Source organism: Amblyomma maculatum, chromosome 6 (genome assembly GCF_055883805.1).
Source record: "Amblyomma maculatum isolate TAMU_Amacu chromosome 6, ASM5588380v1, whole genome shotgun sequence".
NCBI lineage: Eukaryota > Metazoa > Arthropoda > Arachnida > Ixodida > Ixodidae > Amblyomma > Amblyomma maculatum.
Genome location: NC_139349.1, coordinates 14,697,063 through 14,722,705, shown reverse-complemented (window position 1 = coordinate 14,722,705; position 25,643 = coordinate 14,697,063). Strand labels below are relative to the sequence as shown.

Genomic DNA, 25,643 nt, shown 5'->3' with positions numbered 1-25,643 from the left:
ATTATTTGAGGCACACAAGTGGCCTGCTTTTAAGAACATAACAGCAAGACTAGGTGCCTTGTGGCGATGCTGCAGATGAGGAAAACTTGAATATTAAGGACCTCGTAATGTTTTAGCGTGTAGCACTACTAGCCGCAATCACGTATTTCGCCGATGTCTGTCCGAAGCCACAGGTCCACTGTTGCGGGGAAGATTCCGAAAGAGCGGCCAAGGTCAAGTGATAGCTTGACGAGAGTTTATTTATGACGGTCGCACTTCGGAAGTGATATAGGAACACATGGAAATGGGCGACGCCGTCGGTTCGGTCCGTTCCGATTCTCGGAAAAAGTCGCGCTTCGACTGTGCCGTAAAGGTGGCAAACCAGAGCAGTTAAAAAACACAGCATAAGAGCAATGGTTGTGGGTTCGGCACTAACTGCTCTGTCTCTTAGTTTGAGAGCAAAGGGCGCGGAGGCCATAAATTGCGGCAAAATACGGGCTGAGTAGAATGCACGGCAGAGGGAGCTGCTGTCGGTGTCTTCTCGGAAAGATGCCTGGACATTCGTCCCTTTGAAACTGCCGCCCGCGCGCAGCCGACCAAGGGCAGCAATCGGAATGTTTGGGCCTTAGGTTTGTGTGCTGTTTGTTTTGGGAGCGCAACCGTCGACGCTGTTTGTCTCTGTGACTGCTGGCCACCTCTAGCGTGGGCTGAGGGAAGATATTGGAGAGAGTGTAAATCACAGATGTGTGTGGTACTGCATGAAAGGTATAACGGTGATAAGCGGTGCTACGCACCTACTTCGTATTTGATTAACTATTCAAATCAGCCATATACTTTTCTTCTTATGTGATGAAGTTGCTAAATATAAAGCTTGCCTCATGAAGGCAGAACTATTGTTTCTTTTCTTTTTCAAATGGGTTAGAATAGCTATACATAAGGTGTGTTATAAATAAGTGAAAAACACAGGTACATTCCAGAATTTTTATTAAAAGTCATCTTGACTGAACAGCATCTACTTACAACAGGACATATGTCAAAACATAAATACTCTAGAGAAGAAGAGGGCGGCAATGGAGAAAAGTGCAGACCATGGTCTGTTGCACCAGCGTGACACTAACGGGACACACAACAGCCTAGCTCCTACAGCTGACATTTAATCTAGGTCGAGATCGAGCAGGCTCAGCTACGAACTAGCTAATCACCAAACAGCAGTTTGATTACAATGCCTGTACCACCACACCAAAGGACAAGCATCTGAGGAAAGCAAGCAGATGAAAACTAGCTGCTTCTGTCACTGCATATAAGTGTAGACCACATAGAACATAACCGCGTACAGTGCAGGACCGGTTATAACGCGGTTTTTGCCGGGCTACTGGTGTGCCTCCCATAGGACTCAATTTAAAGTCATACCACTCATTATGCGGAAGCAGGAAGCGAAATACCGGTTATAGTACAGTTAAAAATGCTCGCGGTGACCGCACGGAACAGCAAATGCACCTCCCTACGCTTCCCTGCTTGGCACAGCACATCGCACTACACAAGTGCACGCCGCGCTCGTTTCCGTTCCTTCAGTTTCCACGCGTTGCTCCAGTCTTGCACAAGATTGCAAAACAGCTACTCTTTTTCGCTCTGTTCTTTCATCTTTCTCCTTCACACCACTTTTTCTCATTATGACCCCTCTAATGCTTTTCTTCACTAGCACATTTCTGAGAAAATGATGTTTGGCTATATGCAGATTTTCACAGCCCCCGCGACCTACATTATAACCGGTCTCCACTGTAATGCTAAGAAGGGCAAGGCCCTTGTGCACCTGTCAGCATCCAGGCTACTCCTGCTTCTGGCAGGTGAGCTGATTACCAGCCCCTTCAAGACTTTCAAGACTAATTCTGCTAAAATAGTGATGACAGAATAAACACACTTTCAGACTCTAACATCACTTTGTCTGATTCAGTCACCTTTAAAAGCAGCCCACATGGAACAAACATAGACATTAAAGAACAGTACGCTGGCCACATCCACAATGTGTTCTGCACTAGCCAGAGATATTGGGCATTATGGACACAGGTGAAACACTAAATACACACATGCACTGGCAGTCCTGACACTCGAGCATCATTTCGGAGAAACTGAGGTAGCCACGAAACGAGTGCGGCCATGCTGAAAGTTAAAAACTTGGATTTTCATTTCGGCTGAGTAGTAAATGTGGCATCGTGAAATATCTGTTGGTCCCTATGTCTTCACTTCAATAACAGGCAAAGGATGTCGTCGGGACAAACAAATATTCCTAATGCCACACCAGAGCCATTGTCGGCTACCCATGTTGAGTTACAATGCAACAGTAGCAGACAAGTTGGTAACAGAGCTTTTGTTTTGTGCCGCCACTAACCAAACAATGAATTTCGTGAAAACAAGTGAAACATTGACGCATGTAAACCTGAACAATTGGAAAGAAACTCGAGCAGCAGCAGATGAATGAGCACAGCCCAGCGCAGCCACAAAGGGCTTGCGCTATCAAGAACAAGTAGTGAGACAACATGTCACATTTATGCAATCGGTTGCCACAATGTAAACAGTGAAGAGATAAATGGGCCTCCCTCCCTTTTCTTGCACATTTCCTGCAGCTCCTGCGGCAGCTGCTGCAACCCTGCTGGGAAAGCCTGGTGCTGGGTGACCGGGCACGCTGGAGCGGAGCACGGCTCATGGCTGCCTTTCCTTCGGCCGGCCCCTCGCCGCGCAACATTGCCCTGTTGCTGGTGCACCCACTGCCGCCACCACCGCGTCAGGCTTAAGTGTTGCTACTGCTAGCCTGCGCCATGTATGCATCTAGCTCTGCATCCAGGTGGCTCCGTGTACGTGCCATGTAAGCCTCCAACTGCTGGTCGAGCTGCCGGCGGTCGGTCTGGCCACCCACCATGCCATTTGCAGCTACCGCCAACTGTTGTTGCTGCTGCTGCTGCTGCTGCTGCTGCTGGGCACGTCGCCGCCGATTCCGAGGCCTGTGTACACCCCACCGTCAGTATGCAGTCATAACAGTAGTGGGAGCCACCAGCTGAACACTCGCGAGCTTGCTCGTTTGAAGGGTGGGTGTCTGGTGAGATGATAAGATGTGGACTTTTCACCAGACTCCGACCTTCAAAACCAGGTTTCGCCTCACAGCTCGATTGTACAGTCTGGGCCAGTCAGCAGTATGCTAAAAGCTGCAGTCTACAAGGGGGCTTGCTAGAAATGTCTCTCAGAGCAAACGTGGCATGCCCCACCTTTACTTCTTACAAGCGAAGCAAAGGAACATAGATATCTGTTCCACGCTAGAAGAAGATGCAAGATCTTGTTCCTTCACTGCACAGCTATAGGAACCCTATGCTGCCCAGGGGGCGCCGCGAAAACGGTGCTAAAAGGCGCCCCCTAGGCGTCTGCTGGGTAGTACAAATCCCCGGCGTCTGCATTCAAATGCATGGAGTCAGTATGGATCCACTGCTTTAATTTCTATTGTGTATGAATTATAACGAATTTATGGCACTGAAAATTCTTTTAGGGCTGTCATGACGTAAAAAAAAAGGCAATACATAATCCAACGTCAGGCATTATACGACATGCAGCAATCGGAGGCGAAGTCTCGGCACGCTGCCAGTCGATATAGTCAGGCGAGTGTCGCGCGAATTCATGGAGCTCTACGAAAGCTTTACATGCAGCAAAGCTTAAGCAAGTGAATACACGAAGCCGAAACATGATAGGCAGCGTAAACAACCCCTCTGAGGCACAAACAGTCATTCCGATGGGCACCTTGAGCCAGCCGTGCATGGGCCATTGGGGTTTGCATTCAATGCATGCGAGCTTGCGAGTTGATCTTAAATTGGTTTTTACTTTTTACGCACCATTCAGCTGATAAGTCACACTCGTAACATTTGGAAATACAGTCCACGTACTGGAAAGTCTCACAGAAAGCTGAAGCTGGGACTGCAGAAACGGCAGGCGCTTGTGTTCGTTGTTAGGTGCAGATATCAGAAGGCACACTGACCTCGTTCCACTGCTCAACCGCTAATAGCCTTTGATTTATGTGCTTGCAGCTCTCGAGCCAGAGCTTTTGCCTGTTGGGGGCAGTGGGGACTTTGCATATTAAAATTAAATGCTCTACAGTCGAACCCAGATATATCGAACTCGAAGGGGATCGCGAAATAGTTCGATATACAAAAATCGGTTTGTGACGGCACTTACGATGCCAAAAAACGATACCGCATGTGTCGCGTAATCAATCCACTCGCATAATGAACCCACCCTCCACTTTTTCACCCGAGAATTTGAAAAAAAAAAATAAATGCGTTAAGACCAGCTCGCTCACATGCAAGCGATTGAGCGATCTCGGCGACGAGCGGCAGCGACAGAGCGAAAAATTCCCTCTGGCCGCTCGAGCCACCGCCACAGCTCAATACAAGGTTTCTGTGTCGCTGCGGCAGAAATCGCGAGCGTTTTCGCTTGCATGTGGATGGCGCGCGTCACTGTCGTCGCATCCACAGCTCATTTCTTGGCAGCGTGCCAAGATGCTGCGCAGCGATAACGTCAGGGCGCGTTTATCTTTTTATAGCTCCTCCGGTGGCAGGGAGCGACTTGGCAGAGTGCCCGTGATGGCTTGATTGCACAAGCCTGGTTCGATTTATCACGCCGCGCTTGGGGCGGGCTTCATGCTACATCGCGCGTATAGCACAACGATAAGAAAGGATGACTCTCGCAAAAAAGAAAAAAAAAAGAAAAACAGAGAGAGCTGCCGCTTCTTAACGTCCGCAGGCGCCATAGCCATGTCAGCCGCCGCGCGCAGAGGGTTCGCAACACACGCTGGAGAAAGCGTCCGACGTCTGTCTGAAAACGGGCTGAGCTGGCTTGGCGCATGCGTAGCGCGTGCTGAAGGAGAGAGATAGCTCGGCAAAAGAATGGGCACACCCACGCACATTGCTTGCAAACGTCATGTGTAGGCGCGCGGGATTGCAAACGTCATGTGTAGGCGCGCGGGAAACAATAACTGCAGATGCGCGCGCCTTTGCGGAATGGGCGCGGCGCTGTCCAGAACTGTCCCCTCTCATTCCTTCCGCGCGTGGCTTGAAAACGTCACGCGGCGAACGGCCAAGCGTGATGCGATTGTCTTTGGGGAAGGCACACTTTCCAGTGCGTGGTGCAGAGTTCGATATATCGAACGACCAGTGAAATTGAGTTCGATATATGACGCGGCTTTCCTATACTTTTACATGGAATTTTCAAGGGGATAGTCCGTGAGTTCGATATAACTAAAATTCGATATATCTGGGTTCGATATAACCGGGTTCGACTGTATCAGATCAAGAACGCGCAGTGCATGACTGAAATGTTATTGTCGGCTGCTTAATAATTATAAATATGCCCTAAACGATGTCTATTACTGTTTTCTCTTGAAAGTGAATGGCTGCTTTCATCGAGATAGCAAACGTTTTAAGTAAACCCTAGTTTATCCTCTTCACCTTTCGTTGCTTGACATACGCACGTGCAGTTCTTATTTACTGCCAAAAACAGTAGCATAATGGACGGTTTCGATCTCGATCACAAATAAACACACGCACATAGCTGTACTCTATATATATACTTTCAGCTCTGAGCCGCCGGAGAGGCCAGCTTAGAGCGAATGGCGTTTCTCTAACCAGTGCGTACCAATCACACCGTAGCACCGTTTCGTGCGACTTGAAAGAAAGCAGTAGAGTTGAACAATGACATTGTTAACTTGTCCGTGGCACCCTACGAGGCAAGCAAAAATAGCAGCGGTGACGATGTTTCGGGACGAATAGTACACGGCAAGATCAATGCCGCATGCTTTGAAAATTTCGCCGGAATACAGCCGCAGCACTTCTCCTTTGTTTTTAATGCTCGGCTTCTACTGGTTCATAATGATCTCCATGATACATGACAACTCTTTTCACGCTCACGAAGGGGCAAAAAGAAGCACGAATCGACATATAAAGCTTGCGAGATATGCGTTGCAGCATAGACAGAGCCGCCGTTGTACTACCCAGTCAGGCTTTTGTTGGCAGCCATGAGGCGGCGCCACCCTACTCAAAACTCCAGCCCAAGGTCCCTATAAACAAACGGTATACCTGCACATTTTCACGGAAGTAATGCAATAAAGTCTGCATGAAGCAACTCATCAGATAACTATACAGAATAAGACTGGTGCAACACCGTTGCCAGCTGTCACAACCTCAAGGTATTCTAAGTAAGAATTAAGGCAAATATAGTGAAATCTCGATAATTTCCCGGCCCACAACATCAAAATCGTGGCCACTAAATACTGCCCTAGAGTTGCACTATATTCCTCCTGGTCATGTTTACTACGTAATAAGACTTCCCGGCTACTAAGTTCAAAATTTCAACAAATTCTAGTCACAGTCGACTTGCGACCAGCTGCACATGTGCAAACGTACAGAGGGCCATTCCTGCAGCAATGCGACACGAAGAGAAGCACTTCAGCTTTTTCACGGTGTTCATGGAAACATCATGTATGCCGTACTGAAGAAAGGAGTTTAAAGTGCAATTACCAATAAACGTCTTTATACTTGGATCATATGTTTTCCAGGAAAATATGTTTTCTTCCTTGCATTTTGTCAAACATATCAACGAGGTTTTAGTGTGTGCGTGCATGTGTGTGTGTGTGAGAGAGAGAGAGAGAGAAAATGAAGGGTAACAGTCAGATATGGGAGGGGCAGAGTTGATGTGGGGATAAACTTGAGTTAACGATATCTTGGCTAAAACCAAGAAATCTATGTGAGCGGGGACGCAACGGGAAAAGGAAATAACTGATGGCCCCCTCAGGATGATACAGTGGACTCCAAGAGAAGGTAGCATAGCACGAAAGCAGCAGTAGAGCACTGCACGGGCCTGACTTTGCAGCCCGTGCCCGGCCCGGGCCCATCATTTGAAGCCTGAGCGCAGCCCAGGCCCATGGCTCTAAGCCCAGGCCTGGCCCTTGTTCGAGCCGACATAAAGTAGGCCCAAACCGGGCCCGCACTATAAAGACTTGGCCCAGCCTAGGCCCGGCACTCAGTCTGCGCGGACTCCTTAAACATGTACAGTTGAGGCGAAACAAAGAAACGCTTAACACTTTTTATTCCTTCATAAATGACCTAGTCCTGATTGACATGCAACCGTATATAACAGAGTCCACATCCCGAATAACACTGAACAAAAATTTCAAGTACATAGAAGAAAAAAAGATTTTCAAAAGACTGCTTGAAGTATTCCTTTTTTATCAAAAGAGCGCGAGAATGCACTACCAAGGCCCTTATTTGGGCTCGTTGGTTGCTAGAGTCGCCTACCTTCTGTATGCGTTTTCCACGTGTGTTAGCCACTATGTCCGAAGCGAGATTGTAATAAACTTACCAATAATATTGTATATGCTAAAGGCCATAAGTAACTCTCTCTGTTGTCTCAATTGCTGGGTTAGCAATGGTAAGTATGCTGTCCACATCGTTTTTTCCTTTGGGATCACTGCCTTGTCATGACGGAGGGGCTTGCGCAACTCGAAGTCGTGAGCTCAGCTGTGTAGGGCCACCCAAGATAGACAGGTTAAGGCAAAGAATTCTGACAAAATGTGATTCACTGGAGAAGGTAATGGCGACCCACTCCAGTATTTCCTACCAAGAAAACCCTATGACCAGTTACAATAGCATTAATGATATGGCGCTGGAAGATGAGACCCCCAGGTTGGAAGGCATCCCACATGTTACTGGGGATGAACAAAGGGCGATTCCTAGTAGCTCCAGGACGAATGAATCGGTTGGGCTAAAGCCAAAAGGACGCTCAGTTGTGGATGTGTCGGGAAGAGACCGGAAAATCCAATGTTACAAGGAGATTTATCACATAGCAACATGGAATGTAAGATCTATGACGCAAGGTAAACTGGATGTCGTCAAGCGAGAAATAGACAGATTGAACATTGATATCTTGGGTATCAGCGAGCTCGAGTGGACCGGAATGGGAGATTTTAATTCCGGCGACCATTATGTCTTATATTGTGGGCACGAATCCAGGAGAACGAATGGGGTCGCTCTCATAGTAAACAGAAGAATGGGCAAAGCAGTGCTAGGGTACAACCCCAAAAACGACCGAATGATTCGACTTCGGATTCAAGGTCACCCTTTCAACATAACAGTTATCCAAGTCTATGCACCAACCACTACTGCTGAAGAAGCTGACGTTGAGAGATTTTATGCTGACCTGCAATGCCTTTTCGACCGCACTCCATCATCAGACGTCCTTTTTCTCATTGGAGACTGGAATGCTAAGGTGGGGAGTGAAGAAATATCCGGAATTAGAGGCAAGTTCGGTCTTGGTGAGCCAAATGAAGCTGGGCAGAGGCTAGTAGAGTTTTGTCAAGAAAACAACCTGCCCATAGCGAATACTCATTTTCAACAGCACAAGAGGCACCTGTACACATGGATTTCACCGAACGGTCTGTACAGGAATCAGATTGATTATATTCTTTGCCGGCAAAGATGGAGAAGCGCTCTACAAGCAGTGAAAACAAGGCCTGGGGCTGATTGTGGCACCGATCATCAGCTTCTTGTTGCCAAATTTAAGCTTCGATTGAGGAAAACGCAGAAAGCTGGAAGGCCTTTCAGGTATGATCTGGATCAAATTTCATCAGAATATGCTGTGGAAGTGAGGAATCGATTTCAAGAATTAGATATAGAAGACAGAGAGCCTGAAGAGATGCGGACTGATGTTCGTGATATAATACAAGAAGTTGCTACTAAGGTAGTTCCAAAGCAAAAGAAATGCAAGAAAGCAAACTGGTTATCTGAAGAGGCTTTGCAAATAGCTGAGGAAAGGAGGATGGCAAAAGTTAGGGGGAAAGAGAAAGATACAAGGTTCTCAATGCAGATTTTCAGAAAATAGCAAGGAGAGATAAGAATGCCTTCCTGAACATACAGTGCCAAGCAGTTGAGGACAACAGCCAACTGAGGAACACAAGAGCTCTGTATAAGACAATCAAAGATATCAAAGGAAGCTTCTGTGCTAAGATGGGCGTGATAAAGGACAAACGAGGCAGGGACCTCACTGAAGCCTCAGAGGTAAAGAAGAGGTGGCAGGATTGATTACACAGAAGAATGGTACAAAGAACGACCCGGATGTGCAAACCCAACATAAGACGGTTGTAAATACTGATCTCGAGCCGGGCATCCTGAAGAGTGAAGTTGAATGGGCCTTAGCCAGCCTTGCTAAGAACAAAGCTAGCATAATTGATGGCATTCCAGCTGAGTTGCTTCAAAGCCTCAACCATGACGCTGTTAACGTTCTGTATACATTATGTCAGCAAATTTGGACAACCCTGCAGTGGCCACAGGATGAGAGGAGGTCAGTTTACATCCCCATTCCAAAGAAAGGCAGCGCCAAAGATTGTTCCAACTACCGCACGATCGCACTTATTTCGCATGCTAGCAAGGCGATGTTAAAAATCCTCCAAGGTAGGCTGCAGCAGTATGTGGATCGGGAGCTTCCGGACGTACAAACTGGGTTTTGCAAGGGCAGAGGAACTAGAGACCAGATTGCCAACCTTTGCTGGATCATGGAAAAAGCAAGAGAGTTCCTGAAACCCATCTACTTCTGCTTTATTGATTATGCGAAAGCGTTTGACTGTGTAGATCACAGCAGATTGTGACAAGCTCTCCAAGAGATGGGAGTTCCAAATCACCTCATCTGTCTCCTCAGGAACCTGTATGAAGGGCAAGAGGCCACAGTCAGAACTGGGCATGGTCTTACTGATTGGTTTCCGATTGAGAAAGGAGTGAGGCAAGGCTGCATACTGTCGCCCTGCCTATTTAACCTATATGCAGAGTGCATCATGAGGAAGGCCGGTCTGGACGAGTCTTCAGCTGGAGTGAAGATTGCTGGAAAACGTATCAACAACCTTAGATATGCGGATGATACCACTTTAATGGCAGAAAGTGAAGCGGAACTCAAGAGACTTCTGATGGGCGTACAAGAAGAGAGTGAGAAGTTTGGGCTTAAACTGAACATTAAAAAGACAAAGTTCATGGCGTCTTGCCCCATCAAGTCCTGGAGCATCAAGGGACAAGAAGTGGAAGCTGTGACAGATTTTCTCTTCTTGGGCTCCAAGATTACCCCAGAAGGAGACTGCAGCCATGCAATTAGGAGACGCCTGCTTCTGGGAAAGAGAGCCATGGCTAGCCTTGACTGCCTAGTAAAGAGCAGAGACATTACACTGCCAACCAAGCATATAACTCGTGCTATGGCCTTTCCAGTTGTGATGTATGGATGCAAGAGCTGGACTGTGAAGAAGGCTGACCGCCGAAGAATTGACGCGATTGAATTGTGGTGCTGGCGGAGAATCTTGAGAGTTCCTTGGACGGCCAGAAGATCAAATCAGTCGATATAACCCTGACTGCTCATTGGAGGGTCAAATTCTAAAGTTCAAGCTCAGCTACTTTGGTCATCTGATGAGAAGAGAGGAGTCGCTGGTGAAAGATTTGATGTTGGGAAAGGTTGAGGGTCACCGGAGAAGGGGTAGGCAGCGAATGAGATAATTAGATGGCATCCTCGAGGCGCTGCAGATGAAGTTATGTGATGTTAGGAAGATAGTGAGAGACCGGAAAGAGTGGCGTGATATGGTCGATAGGGTCACAAAGAGTCGGACACGACTGAACGACTGAACTGAACTGTATTTCATGTGCAATTTTTTTTTAATTTGCTACTATGAGTGTACTTTTGATCTGCGCGAAGCACTCCTATCTTAGCCTCACATAGGACTTATAGTACTGTTAAATGGCATATATAATAACAAATCAAGGTGGGAGAAAAATGTGACAAAATATTCTTCTAAGCAGAGGAGGGCACTGTTAAAGTACTGGCAAAAGTAAATTCTTGGTAAAGAAATTTCTGGCATTTTAGAGCTTAGTGCTCGTGCACGTTTTAGAGCTATGTATTGCAGGGATTTTAAATATGGCACCTTATTATCAATTAGCTCCTGAGGCAAGCTATTTGCTTAATCACACACAAAGAGACTATCCCGCAACTATGCCACAGGAACCTGTGTGATCAAGGGCAGGAAAAGAAAAAAATTCTACAGGATCTTGTGCAACAATTTTCTATTGAATAACTCACGACCGCTATCTGTATCTTTACGGAGATTGAAACTGCAGGGTTTTGTGCATTTTCTTTTCATCACCATCAACAAATGTACCACTTATAACGGTATACCAGATATAGCGATATATCGCTTATAACGATCAAATTCTTGAGATTTATCATTTTTCCCATTGCGCCCCCCCGCCCCCATGTCAAAATAAACCAGATATAACGATCGATTATCGGTGGTACATCGGATACAATGATAGCTTTATCGCCGCCCGATAGGTGTTTACTACGACAATTTGACTGAATATTCAATAAAAGATAAAATATTAAGAAGACAATGATGTGAAAACTTGACATATGCAGCGAAAACGGAAAAAAAATGAGCGCTATCATCATCGCAATCGCAGCCGCCCAAAGGGTGCTGCTGCGGCCGTAGCGTCATCGCCATCACCGATTCTGCGTCCATGGAAGATGGCAGCGACCATATTGACGGACGGCGCAATAGCTCACGAGATGAAACGGCAGATTCATCGGAATTTTTGGCAGGATTTTAATGTTGGAAGCCTCGTGAAAAAAATACGGACATTCGCACTCTATGATTTTAACGATCATCAAGGCTGGGAATGTCCTTCAGTTCATCCAGCCGCTAGTCGGTTTCGTGCACGCAATAAGGACTACTGCCAGCGTACACGCTACTGGAAGCGATGCTCACGACGACTGTCAAGCTTCAGCTGCTGCTCAAGCGAGCGCAAATTTCAGACTTCTTTAAGTATGCTTAAGTTATTTTATGGCTATTGATGTATACTGTAATGTGTTCAGTGCTCAGTACGATGATTAGGACTGTTCAACCAGATTTACTCATCGCTAGTAGTAGGCAAGCGTATATGCATGGGAAAATATGTGGGTGTGCATTTTTTTTCCATTTTTCTTTTTTTTTTTTCGCCAGTCCAGATATAACGATAATCGGTTATAACGATCGAATTTTCAGGTTTTCTCAATATTGTTATAAGTGGACTGCACTGTATTAGTGGTTTATTCATAAGCCACTTTTAATGATTTTAGCGGTGAGATTTCTTCATTTCCAAAAGTGCACAGCCAACCATAATCCGACCTGCGCCTGCCACTTAAAGCTCATACCCGGCCCAGGCCCACAACTTCAAGCCCGGCCCGGACCCGGCAAAACAGCAAATTTCAGGCCCGGTCCAACCCGAGCTTTCGGGCCGGCCCGTGCAGTTCACTAGGCAGCAGTGAGTCCAGTGGATGGATGACATTAGGAAGTCTGCAGGCATACTGTGGCCTCAGCTAGCACAAAACAAGGCTAATTATTGGATGTCAATGGAAGAAGTCTCTGTCCTGCCGCAGGCTTAGTTAGACTGATGGTGACGATGATATGCACATAACTGTCGCCTGGCACTTGGGTGCCTGCTTGACTTGCAGACCATTCAAAAAGCTGCTCTACATGTATGACCCCATGCCTCTCAGCATGTCGCAGTGTTCATTGGCTTGCGCTACCATTTGCCTCACCTCTAAACTAATAATTTGTCTCAATAATATGAATATGAAAACAACCAAAATTCACCTAAATACACACATTCTTTACAGCACACTCAGTAAAAAAAGTTTGGTAAATCACTTTTTTTAGCCAGAACCTGCAACCTGCAGGCCTTGCTGCATGCAGCATTGCATCGCAACTCCTCTGAAACCAAAGAAGCGGCTGCAGCCTTGTTGGCAGTATAGCACCCAAGTGCACAATCTTCATCACTTATCTAGGCAGTGACAGCATAATGTCAATATAGCAGGCAAGCCGCACTGCCACAGGGAAGTGGCCACCAAATGCCCCTTTTCCTTCTTCGCTTTTGATTGATGCTGCATCTGGACCTTCCAAATGTCTTGGGGAATGCTAATCCACTGTGCCTAAAACAGTTTGGTGGAAGCATGTTCATCCACACATAAGGATTACACTGGGACACACATGCTTAAACAATTCCTTCCCATTATAACTTTTTTTTTACATACTGTATGATGCCCTGGTCCACCAGTAAAGATCAAAACCCAGTAATGACCAAAACAAGAACCATAGAACTTTATGACTTTGCAAGTCTAGCTGACTGATGCTTATTTTAGTCTGAAAAACCTAACTTTCTGGACTCCACAGAGACCAAAATAATGGTTGAGAAATCATCATGAGGTGCCTGATGGTTGCTCAGTAATGTTCGAAGTCTAAGTTATTTATGCCCAAATATTGATTGACTACAAAAATTTACAAACCAATGAAGTTTTGCTGAATTAACTAATAAGGTGATTTAATTGCATTATTGGCAGTTATGCTGTGCTAGATAGTGGTCATGCTGCTTTCATCTGCAGTATTAAAGTTTAAGTCACTTGATTCAAATATCTGCACACTTTTGAAAGAGGAAGAAAATTAAGAATGAAAATTAGTTATGCTATAAGGAAAGGAAAGGTACAACACCAGCCATCTCACTCTCGGAGGACACATCAATCCTGCCATGAGGGGAGAGGACACAGAGACAAAAAGGCACCATGGTGAAGGGCTCTCAAATCTAATCTATACTGGCATCACTCACCGAAACTGTCCACGAAGAGTCCCGTTAGCACGAGGCTGCCTATAGTAAGCTCTGGCTCCTCCCCTATCTGCAACACAGACGCAAAAATTACAAAGAACATGAGAACTGCCATTCGTCGTACGCCCTCAATGGCGACACTGCGCTGGAAGGAAAGCCCTCGTCTCATATCCTATCAACCATTGATTGAGTTTTTAAATATTACTTAGAGGCATGGCTAAAATTGAAGAGGGTCTCAGGAGGTCTGAGATCTTTCACCAATATTTAAGAGGGGTCTGAGACACCCGGCTCTTGAAAGAGATGTGTATGAATATGAAGCAGGCAACCCTTTTTTTATTCTTGGCAGTGGTAACCAGAAGATTTCTACTCTTTCGCTTTGCAGTGAGCCTTAAGAGAAAAAAAAAAGATATCTCCTCTTTTTACATAGCGACCGCTTTCTCTCTTGCCCTCTTTATTTCCCTTTCCACCAGTGCATGAATCGTAGTGATTCGAGCCCCCTCTGATGGAGCCAGACTCTAGGCGCTGCTTAGAGGGAAAGCTGGTGGCGCTACACTTCATCCACCATGGACGCCCAAGACATACCAGGAAGACAAGGCTTAGAATGTGGCTTGTTCACCATTCTACGTATTGAATTTTTTGGTTCTTCAGTGCCCTTTTCACTGATACTTTGCATGCTTTGGCATCACGTGATTATCCAGCAACGCATGCAGTTGATCTCAGTTCCAAAGCATGCGGAGACTGCAGTGCAACGAGTATGATCACCGTAAAGAAGGTGCAAGTACAGTAACTGCACTTATGTGTCATAAAATTCACAGATGTTATCTGCTTTCGTTGGGACAGCGTCAATAATTTCACGCAATGTCACGTATGAGCTCATCCACCTTTTCTCGTGTTTCTGGCTGTATGACCGAGAAACGGAAACGATTCATCTTTTGATTCCCATTGTAAATAAAGATGTCTGCTGGGAAAACTTTGATTTGTCTCATTCATAAAAACTGCACATTTTCTGCAGGTTGATCAAAGCAACAAGCGAAAATCAAAGAACGCATTCGCCAGTCCGCTTTTTCTCGCTGACTATATGCATTGACATGCAGTTGGAGTGGAGAACAGATTTATCGGCTGCTCTAAACAGTAAGCGGAAGTCCACGGTCTTGCAAACTGCCGTCTGTGCAGTTCACTTCAGCATAGGCCGAAAAGCAGGTCATTCAATGGAAATGCAGACGACGCCACTGAAGCATTTATATTTTGTTGCAATGCAAAAACGGAAGCTCCCAAATTGTACCATTTTAGGTGGTAACAACTTTTCTTTAAAAGGTGTGCCTGTTAAATGCAAAAAATTGTTTTCCACTTTTGGCTACATTTGGCGACGTGAGGAGAAAGCCTTCTCTTAAATTCGGATCTTGTTTACGCCCGTTTGCTTTTCTGCTCTTTGCTTGCTGTGCTTTGCTGTGCTTAAGCAGGCAGATTCTGCTTAAGCACATTTTGATAGTGAAGCAACGTTTTGTCGCAATGCTTATTCTTTTTACAAATTTTTGTATTTTTGGAGCTGAAGCTGTAATTTTGTTTTGGGGCCAAGCCAAGTAAGTAACTGTCTTCCCAGTATCCTCATGGTGGATGAAGTGAAGGTGGTGGATGAAGGAGGCTTGTGCACACGGTGCCAGCTTTCTCTCTAGACAGTATTTAGAAACTCTATGCTACCAAACAAAAATGAGGCCAACATGCATTTCCTATGCTGCTCTCAAAAAAAAAAAAAAAAAACCCAAAAAGCCTGAACCACCTCAACAAAAGCAGAGTTTCAGCTGGCTGAAAGATGCAACAGCCAGCACGCCCCGCAGCAAGAGAAAACTCACAATGAAACAGGTTCTCAAAGAGGGAAAACTCACTTCTGCGGGGCTGTGCGGCACGTGCTCCATTGGCGTGTATTGGCCGCAGCCCCAGCCTCGAGCGCAGCAGTAACCCAGACGGGTGAAAAGGTCTCAGCCCCAGGCGAGCCTTCACGCCACCAGACAGCGGGCCGAGACGCTGACGCAGGCTACGTTGCAGCACCCATCCACCACCCAGGGGGGACATCCCCCGCTCAACACCTCCGAAGGAAGGCGAGGGCACCATGTAGCCACCGCTCAGCACAGGAGGAGCCTGCAGCTGTGGCAGCCATATTAGCCAATCTGTTGACCACACCTAACTCGACACTTGCTCAATTACTATACCAGCCTGCCAATATCGCTACGAAGTGTTTGCGCCACTCAGTCTCATTTAGGATGCTTTCACCTGGCTAAACAACTAGCTTGTTTGCACCCAAGTTTCGCAGATGAATGACATTTGTTGGAGTTGACCACACCTAACTCGACACTTGCTCAATTACTATACCAGCCTGCCAATAACCAAGATAACCAAGTGTTTGCACCACTCAGTCTCATTTAGGATGCTTTCACCTGGCTAAACAACTAGCTTGTTTGCACCCAAGTTTCGCAGATGAATGACATTTGTTGGAGAGTTTTGTCTGGTACGACATCTGGAGGGGGGCATTTGCTTGTCCTAGTCAGTATGTATTGGACAGTCGCACAGTCTGCAGCATGATAACAGAAAAAAAAAAAAAAGAAGGCAGTTGACCAATACGACTCCTATAAGACCCGCACTTGACGAACGGAGGGTGGACTTACCTCATGGACTCGTAGTGTGATCGCACAGTCTCATGACGCAGAGTTGTGCTCTTGCTGCTAAGCTCTTATAAATTATGTCAAATAATGTAATTTATGTCAAACAATGTAACCACAAATTAATTTGTTCCTGCTTTCCTCCTTAGAAGAGGCCTCAGACCATTTCTTCAATACAGAACCTGGGCTCTGGTACATCAAAGTAAACTGACACTTGTAGGTGGGAAACGCCTCTTTCTAGCCCAAAGGCTGCTTGGAAGGTGGAAGCTTCATATGCAAAGCCAGACACCTTTTGTGATAATGGCTGTTCTATTGTTAACATTATAAAAAGGTGATAAAATTCTGGCAAAAGCCAATACTGCAGTGGCACTCTAGACCAGACAGAAGCAAAAGAGCCCCTTTTGTTTCATGTCGTCAGTTCCATCCTCCTGCCACCTATTTCACACGGCATTGCAAAATCAGCTTTTGCAAAAAAAAAAAAAAAAAAAAAAAAAGTCTCAGTTATTGTTGAAGATGATGCGGACAAAAGCCTTACTCAAAACCAGCCACTTGGCTTCAATGGACCTTTCGCAGGACAGTTCTGCACCTTCCTGTATAACCAGACTCCTTGTTTCATTTCCACAACCATTTCCATGAAGAAGCACCACGCAAAAAAAAAAAAAAATGCAGCAACAAGCAATACATACAAACAAATGCCGCTTACCTGCCGCTTACCTGCAAAGATTCAGTGTAAACAAGTGATTTAGCCAGGAAGAGCGTTCTAGGAAGGGCTCCAAGTGATGCAACGCTTAGCGTGCATGCATAACCACACATCGCAACCTTCCACTAACAGCCATGAAGGCAGGCTGACAGTCTACAGGCAGAGCTGTGTAGTACCTTGCGGAGGCGCAGGGCGGCCAGCACGCTGGGACGCGTGGCCATCTGCTGCGCCAGGCGCACATTGCGCATCGATGGCTGGGGCACCGTGGGCAACTGGGGTATAACCACAGCAGTGGTCGGTGCATTTGCTGCCCGCAGGGCTGCCGCCTCGGCCTGCTGACGGTACGCTGTGAACCTAGAGCGCAGGGCAAATGAGGAGGAAAAAAGAAAAAAAGAAAACAGGTACAGCAACAACTCTAGGCACAGAAAGTGACAGAAACTATGGTCAGGAAATGCTGGCTGCAGTCAGGACCGACTGGTGGGTGGGGCAGTTTGAACATAGCAAATGCACGAGATAATTTGAAAACAACACGCTTACTGCAGGTACACAGCTATACCTCATAACCATAAGGGAATGGTTACAAATTTACTCCATCTTGCGGGCTTCCCTTATACATACTGGACGAAAACTGAATATTGGACAAGCATGATACCTCCCACCAATTTTCGGAACTGCTTCGTTACTATTCGGCCACCACTGGAGCAAACGGCGCTTGTGTCGACCTAGAAGAGCAAGTGAAATCATGTGACTCCTCGTACTGCTGCTGGAGCAGACGCTTGATTGAATTTGCAAGTTTTAAACGCTAATAACCGCGTTTTTTTTTTCTGTAGCTTTGCTTGATATTGCTGAGGTTGCTGAAGTTTACTTAAGCTGCTGCCATGGTCCGTTATTGCTCTGTATACAGATGTACGCAATGAAACCCGGCGCAAGCTCCCATTGCTACCCCAAAAATAAGTTCATGGAATCTTCCTTATTCAAAATTTGAATTGGCAAAGAAGTGAGTGGTCATTCTCATGTGCGCAACAGACATTTCAGGGAGCAAGATTTCATCCATGAAGTTTGCGCTAAACAGTTCGGTGAGTAGCAGCAAAAATAACAGAGCGCGCAATTTAATTTGCACTTATCACTTGTGAAGCTACCGAAGAAGTATTGCTGGCAACGTGGAAAAAATGCTGCGTTCACGAAGCAGTACGCTCCCAGAACAAAGAAGGTTCGTGCGTAAGACAGAAGGTCTCATTCTTCTGAATGAAGACGTTGACATGGAAGTTTCAATGAAGTGCACTAAAGATGCAGCCATGCAACGGTATGCATGATGAGTAGTCTCGGGCTGCATCTGTAGTGCTGATGTAATTTCAAATGTCCGCATACGTGAATAAATGGGAATAGAGCATTACATGCTGTAATGTACTGAGATATGCGTCAGTAAAGCTACTGTGCGTGGAGAAAACAAATATGCGCGCCCTAACCATGATTGCTAATGACAGTAGTCAATGCGCAACAATTCGCTGCGTGGGAAGCACTTTTTCGCACTTGCTATAACAATTAAACCACGTCTTCCCCACACTCTAACTTGTCTGTTCTACTATGTTCAAGGGAGCAGGTGAATGGCACCGCTTCTGCTGGAGCTATTTATAGGCAGTCAGCATCGGTCAGGCGCCTGGCAGCTCTGATTCCTCTAGCAAAGAAATCTTATAATTGAGATTCACTGGCAGCTGCTACTGACTGGTTGTGAAAGCTTCAATTCCTTCCATAATGGCAACAACGCTGGGCAGTCCGCGTCCTCGTCTAAGTAAACTTATTGGCCGGGCCCACGCTTCATCACCTAGCTGACTAGACGAAGTGCTTTCTTGCTGAATGAATGGGCTATAACACTTCAAATTAAGCCTAAACAAGCCTAAACTGAAATGTAAATAAATAAATATGTGAATGCAGCATTAGCGTGCAACTAAACTGCATAGGGAACTTTCATACAGCAGCAGTTCAATGCGCGTTATCCCACTTAGTGCTTCACACGGGGCTGCCGAGAGGTGGGGCCACGGTATGTGTCTTCACGCCCAATATTTATAAAAATTCTCAACAAAGCCGCCATCAGCACCCACAACTGATTAAATTCAGTGCAAAAATGGCTGCATGCTTAGGTCAGGTGGCTCTTAAAAATACTGGCCACTAATTCAGTAATGGTGCTCTTCAGGAAGTCTTTCATGTTATGCAGCGGTGACACTCCAGACAGAGCAGCCCTACAGACTGAACCCTGGAGAGCTAAGAGGCCAACATTAGAAAGTTCCCGATCAGCCACGAGTGGCTGACCGGGATGGATGAGCAGCACAAGAACCTTGTTGTAAGGCATAACATCCTCCTTTTTACTCGCTGTCTATGCAGGGCTTTACAATGATGTCAAGCACCTACATGTGCGCAACAGTATTAACAGTCTTTCTTCAAAGAAGTGTAGTGGTATGATCACACTTTCACTGCTAACGACAGCTAACGAAAAATTTCGAGCGAATCACTGTTGGCATGTCATCAGAGCTTGTGCAAAGCCACCTGTCGTTAAGTTGGCTAGCTTTGTGGTCCTGGTTAAAGTTCTTTCATCTGAAAAAGCACCAGAGAATCCCACACTCCTCAGTGCGGCAGGATTCTTCATCTCCCTCGAAACCCTTTGGACCAGAGATCTCACTGGGCTTTATCGGGCATGAATTGCCCCCTCCTCATGACACAGGAATGGTACCTCAAGTCTTTGTGCACTGAAAGGCTGACAGTTTGCTATGAAACCAAAAACTCTTTTGCAATGGTCTCACTCGTTTTTCTAATAAGGGAGTAATTATTCATTGACATCCATCCAAGCGCAGCCATACGGCTACAAAGGAAAGCTATGCAGCTTTCACAGAAACTTCATAGTTAAAGAAAAATTCGCCCGAGGTATGGCTTTTTTTTGTAGTCATATCGCGGGACGGGGTGGATGTTTAATGATTAATTACTTCCTTATTACAAATCTACTCCACCTGGGGGAATTCCTCTAAAATATTTGACCAACACTTAAGTTTCCTGAGAGAAAATTAGGTGTTAAGTCAACATTTGACCACCTAACTCTGCCTTTCTCTATTTACTGCAGATGCCATGCCAAGTCACTGTCAAGAGACACAAGTTTTTTTCCGAAACTGTAAACTAGACTTGGCAATGTCGAGAAAAATGACAGTTTCTGGGCTGCTGTGGTCTGTGGCCAGGGCGACAAAAACTGCAGGACATTTCAACCTGAGCTCGGTGTGATGAATGGGTAGTGAGCTTTCCACATCAGCTACCTTGCTTGTACGAATGTCGTGAGAAGCTGATGTACTCTACAGAATTTGTGTCCTACGGTCCAAGTCAAGAACTATGTGAACTGCGCTCGTGGGTGAGTCTTACGTTTTTTCTTTCTTACGCTGCTGTTGTCGCGAATCTTTGGTGATGCAAACCTTAGACATGATGGGTGCTAATTGGAAATGCTTGGCATAGGACCCTTCTACAACATTAGCAACCTGGTACCCTCCCGAAAGTCGTTTCTTTGGAAGTGCAAGCTGCAAACTACAAACTGATATGATGCTCTGCTTGGCTGAAAATTTTTTTTGCTGATTACCTTGAGCCACCTTTCCTGGACCTTTTATTCAGCACAAAATTCATGGAATGAAATGCCGGGCTTTTTGTTGCACCATTTTGGCATGCAAAACAGACAGGAGTAGTACGTTTTTACTCACTACACACTCCAAAATTTCAATCATCAATGTGTCACTGAGTAAACAGTTCCATTAAAAACACCACGCTAGCAATGTTAACAAAAGCACACCACAAGGCTTACTTTTCGCTGCGACGGCAGTCATGAAAGCGTCCTGTATCATCTGCATATCGTCTACAACAGGGTCATTTGACAGCACCACTACATGGTGGGTAGCTTAGAGCCTGATGTAGCAGACATGTTCTTCAGGAGTCATTGGTCAAACTGTATGCGACCATCAAGAAAAAAAAAGACACTGGATAGGTGTTAATATATGCAAAGCTACAGGCCTAGATCGATATAATGAGACAGCTAGTGTCTATGGCGACAGTGATTAGCCTTCTCAAATCCTCGTGCATCTGTTAGAATGTGCAACATTAAACCACACAAAATCATAACGCAAAGCAGGGGCGATCTGAATATGGTTTGTATGTAATAGCTCCTTCTTGTTCTTTGTCTAATCAGGAAACGAATGTGGGGAAAATGAGGGTCTTAAAATTAATCAACAGCCACTGACACCAAGGAAAGTAAACCATAGGGGATTCTTTTTCTTTTAGTGTTGATAAATCTGAAATACTAACGTAATCATGAAGATAAGCAATTACAAACTTTAAGATAAAATAGTTACTGATGTTGGTGGGGTCCAAACCTATGACCTCCAAATTTCACATTTGATGCTCTGCTGACTGAGCTACGGTGATGGCTGTTCAATCTTTGACTTTCCTGGCTCATTCATTTACTCATTACTCTCATACAGACCTCGAATCTAGCAGCCTTGAATTCATAGGTAACGCACTCCCACTCTTCCATTACATTACATTCCACATGACGTAGTAACGCAGGACGTTCCATGTCTACAACTAAGGACAAGGATAGCCCTGACGAACATTCTCAAGGATTATATTGAACAGCTGTCGCCGTAGCTAAGTCGGTAAAGCATCGGACATGAAGTTCGGAGGTTGTGGGTTCAAATCTCACCGGCGGCAGTGGCTGTCTTTAGTACAAACCAAATGGCCCGAGTTGTCGGCACCTATTCTGCATTTGCTATTAAGATGGGAGGCAGAGATTAGAATTCAAGGTTCCATAAACCTTGGATCACAAGTTAGACACGCGAGCCCTAGGCCATGCTAGCACATTCATATGACGTGGTTAAGGCAACAACTTGGCAATATACATCACGGTCCTCCTCACGAGAGTGCCTCAAGCAAGTGATGGTAAGAAGACAATGTCAAATATAGCTACCATCTACTGAGATGGACTATGCCAAAATAGTGCTTTCGCACCTTATGGTAGATTTAGCCATGTTAGACCTCTGTAATTTTTCTTCTACTTTGTAATTGATTATTGCCATGATTACATTATTCCGCATTGATAAAAACTGAGAAAAAATTGTCTATGTTTTCCTTGAAGTCAATGGCTATTGGCCAGCCAATTTGTACCTCGCCAGTTGCAAAATGATTACAGTGTAAACAGAGAAATTAAAATCGAAAGTGCACTCGATAGTGTTGACTAATAATTCAGACTTTAATTGAAAGCCAGCTGAATTTATATATCCTGGTTCACATACACTTTCATTTGTTTTTTTTACCTCGCTGAATATATGCAAAGCTACAGGCCTAGATCGACAAAATGAGACGGCTAATGTCGATGGCGATAGTGATTAGCCTTCTCAAATCTTCGTGCATCTGTTAGAATGTGCAACATTAAACCACACAAAATCATAATGCAAACAGGAACGATCTGAATATGGTTTGTATGCAATAGCTCCTTCTTGTTTGTCTAATCGGGAAACGAATGTAAGGAAAATGAGGGGCGGCTTTTTAGTAAGAATACGAGTTGTGAGTAAGCACTGTTTGCTTGTTTATTCATCTAGTAGATGTCGTCTGTTCACACTGCAACTATTTGCAGCAGTTCAAACATTTTTAGGTAGAAATCAAGTCATTCATTGATAATGAGTTAAGATGAGACACACAAAATTTAAAACATCAAGAGCATAAAGCTGATGGCTGCCATCAACAACAAGAATAGTGCTAGACACAAATACATGAAAGTGGGAAGCTGGCTAGAAATGGTTACCTAATACGTTAATCCCGCTAGATACTTGATTAGTGCTTGCTTCTTGCAAACTCTTTAAGAACACAGTCTTACAAAAACATTAAAGAAAGCCATGGTTGCCAGAATACAGATAACGCTCCTAATGTCCTCACAAGCAGTCAGACAACACCCATCAATGACTATTGTCTACATTATTATCTTTTTTTTTTTTCTTTTTTTTTTTTAGAGTGGGCTAGCCAATAGATTACTTGCAAGGCAGATGCAGTACATAGCATATTGAAAACACAGAATCTGACAGTTTAGCCCTTTAATCACTAAAAAAAAAGCACAGTACATCCACAGTACATGCACTAGCTGCAATTTAAAAAGAGTCTTCTTGCATCCTTTCTGGCAATGAAACCCTGGACAATGCTCTGCTGCAAGGATGGCAAAAGGCTCTCAAACCCCTAGTAATAAAACTCTTGAAAAACACTGGAGCATACTTCCAAAGCCCAGAGAAGGCGAAAAAATTTTAGCAAAGCAAGCAAGAAGTCCACGCACCGCTCATTGAGGCTGATCTTTGTTGTGTTTTTCAGGACCACTTTGGCCATTATGCCTCGTCCAGCTGCAAATAAATTTCAACTGCTCAGATGGTGCCACATGCCATTCCTCACTTTTTTGAAGCATAAGCATATCAACTACAATCAACTGCAGAAAATATTACAAAATTAAATAAACACTGCATGCTGGTCAGCAGAAATGACGAATAACAATGCAATAATGTAGTAGCTTACTATGCATTCTGAACACAGGCACCAAGAACCAGTTACACAGTGCCTCACAAAATATGGTTATGCTTCTATGTTATATAAGAGCCCAGTAGTACCTACACTTCATTTCACAACAGCAATGAGAAAAAATAATAATCAAAACCACCTGATTTGTGAAGTGAACTGTCCACACAACTGTTAATAAATATAAAAGTCTAACGGCATAATCTGTCAAGCTGCAATGAAGAACACCGAATCCTCAACACCTGAAAATCGCGTTTTCTTCTTGTTCATCGTTTCTCTCTTTCCCTTTTCATCACTTCTCTATCTGCAAATACAGACATAACGCATACAACATACATAGTTTGAGTGCTATTGCCTTAATGAAAGTCCAATATACATAGAGCAATGAAAGTTCCTCCATTACAAAAGCTTCGCGAGTAAAAGATAATTACTAATACATGCGCAACGTGAATGAACTTGGTAGCTCTGTCATTAACGAAGTCTGACGGAAAAAAATTCACTACTGCACAATTGTGATGGCTGATAAGCTCTAAATGACTTGCATCCTACACTGTATCGGGGACTATATTCAAGCAGAAATATGCTTCATATCTATTTAACGAAACGAAGCAAGGCACAAAGCACAGCAGAAACAAGTAACATAAGCAGTGTATTAGAAAAAAACCAGACGCTTCGAAATTCCGACTCCAATCATTCTGCTTTTTCTGGAGACGGCTCGCCATTTTAGACTACAAGTTCATACATGACAGTGCAAGCGCACGTGCGCAGATCATTAGAATAAACATTGATGGGTATAAACTGCCTTCCTGAGTGCGTCGTTTTGTCCATCTCATGGCAGCCAGACGGCACATGTAGAGAGGTAAATGGAACTCGCGCGTTAACCATCTAGGCTCATAGGCGCACTATCAACGGCTGCAAAAGCGGATTGCAGCGCACTACTGTGATGTAATTCTGGCGCATTTCTGCGTTCATGTTGCTACGCAGCAAACGAGTTGGTTTGAAATCAGTTACAGACTTGTACGGCCGTCGAAAAGAAAGACTCAGCAAGCCAAGAAAACTTACACAGGCGAGGTCTAACACGAAAAAATGTCTACTGCCATTACCCGATGCGCAATAAACCACCGAATAGAGAGTACCTTACCAGCGCTGGCAAACTCTTCAAAAACTGATTTGCAGCTTCAGTGTCAAAGCGTTTAGCAGCGCTGGCACGTGCGCGCTTCCGTCCGTTTAATATTAACGAATAGTATTAATTGGCTGCATGTATAACAGTGTATCTCTTTTACTCTTTCATCGAGAAGTCGGGTACAAAACAAGTCCTGGATCGTACTGACTTGTATCGACTTTCTGCCATAAACCTTCGTTGTCGCCCTCGGTAGGGTGTCTCCTTCGGAGCTTTTTTTGTCCCTTTCTTTAAAACAAAACTAAATCGTAAACAATATCTCTAAAAGTGAGTCTTCAGTCAAATTTTATTATACACTGTTACATAATAGACCGGCCGTGGTCGAGTTTAGCTCCTATCAAGCTCCACGAACTAGTGGCGCTGCAATCGTGCTTTTCAGACCGTTTTATCCATAGAGTTAATACAAAGTCCTTGTATTAACTCTAATACAAAGTCTTTGTATTAACTCTATGGTTTTATCATGGGCGCTGCCATTTTGTGTATGTGGCGCCATCTAGCGGCCCAGTTGTGAACAACCGCCATGCTGGTATGTGGGGTCCCATCCGCGGAACAGGCGACAAGTAGCGGAAATCGGCATTTTGGAGCTTTCGCTTGCAATTTATTGCTTTCTGAAAATACCTAACTGAAAGAAAAAAAAGTTTTCAGTAGCAGAGAAGCCATTCGGTCAGAAATGACAAAAAATTATGCTCCTGATCAGGTCGGCTGAAGGCTACAATCCTGATTACAATTAGTGTGTAACTTTTACGTGGCACAGAGAGGCGGCGGCGCACCACTGGCAGTGATGGCAGCTTTTGATCTACTTTTTATTCCTAAATGATTGACGGCTTACCGCAACAATTTGAGGAAAGAAAGAAAGCGAATGTAGC

General features: G+C 44.9%; 2 protein-coding genes across 5 annotated transcripts in view; one reads left to right on the top strand and one right to left on the bottom strand.

Moving 5' to 3' along the window:
- The window catches only part of LOC146185132 (methyltransferase-like protein 25B), a 30,841-nt gene extending 28,073 nt beyond the window's left edge, over nt 1–2,768 (top strand). The window contains exon 10 of the mRNA XM_084606115.1: nt 2,601–2,768. Within this exon, the coding sequence (XP_084462241.1) occupies nt 2,601–2,768 (168 nt within the window). The remainder of the gene's footprint in view (nt 1–2,600) is intronic.
- LOC146185131 (chromatin target of PRMT1 protein-like) lies at nt 947–24,951 on the bottom strand. Of its 4 annotated transcripts, none has more exons than XM_084606117.1 (7): nt 24,739–24,951; nt 23,365–23,428; nt 17,677–17,746; nt 17,201–17,378; nt 15,554–15,806; nt 13,674–13,740; nt 947–2,975 (listed from the first exon to the last, which is right to left on the bottom strand). In XM_084606117.1, exons 2-7 carry the CDS (start codon nt 23,369–23,371, stop codon nt 2,765–2,767), a joined length of 786 nt encoding a protein of 261 aa, XP_084462243.1. In that variant the 5' UTR covers nt 23,372–23,428; nt 24,739–24,951; the 3' UTR covers nt 947–2,764. The 4 variants fall into 4 exon arrangements, with proteins under 4 accessions (XP_084462243.1, XP_084462242.1, XP_084462246.1 ...); XM_084606116.1 differs by having other exon boundaries at nt 15,554–15,812; nt 24,739–24,948; XM_084606120.1 differs by lacking the exon at nt 17,677–17,746 and having other exon boundaries at nt 24,739–24,947.
- Nucleotides 24,952–25,643: the final 692 nt, after the last annotated feature.

Excerpts from the sequence above, each read along its gene's own strand:
- LOC146185131 (XM_084606116.1), bottom strand. Across the intron at positions 15,813-17,200 it reads CCGCCCTGCGCCTCCGCAAG|CTGCAGGCTCCTCCTGTGCT; the intron begins GTACTACACAGC and ends TGGCTGCCACAG. Across the intron at positions 2,976-13,673 it reads ACTCTTCGTGGACAGTTTCG|GCCTCGGAATCGGCGGCGAC; the intron begins GTGAGTGATGCC and ends GGGTGTACACAG.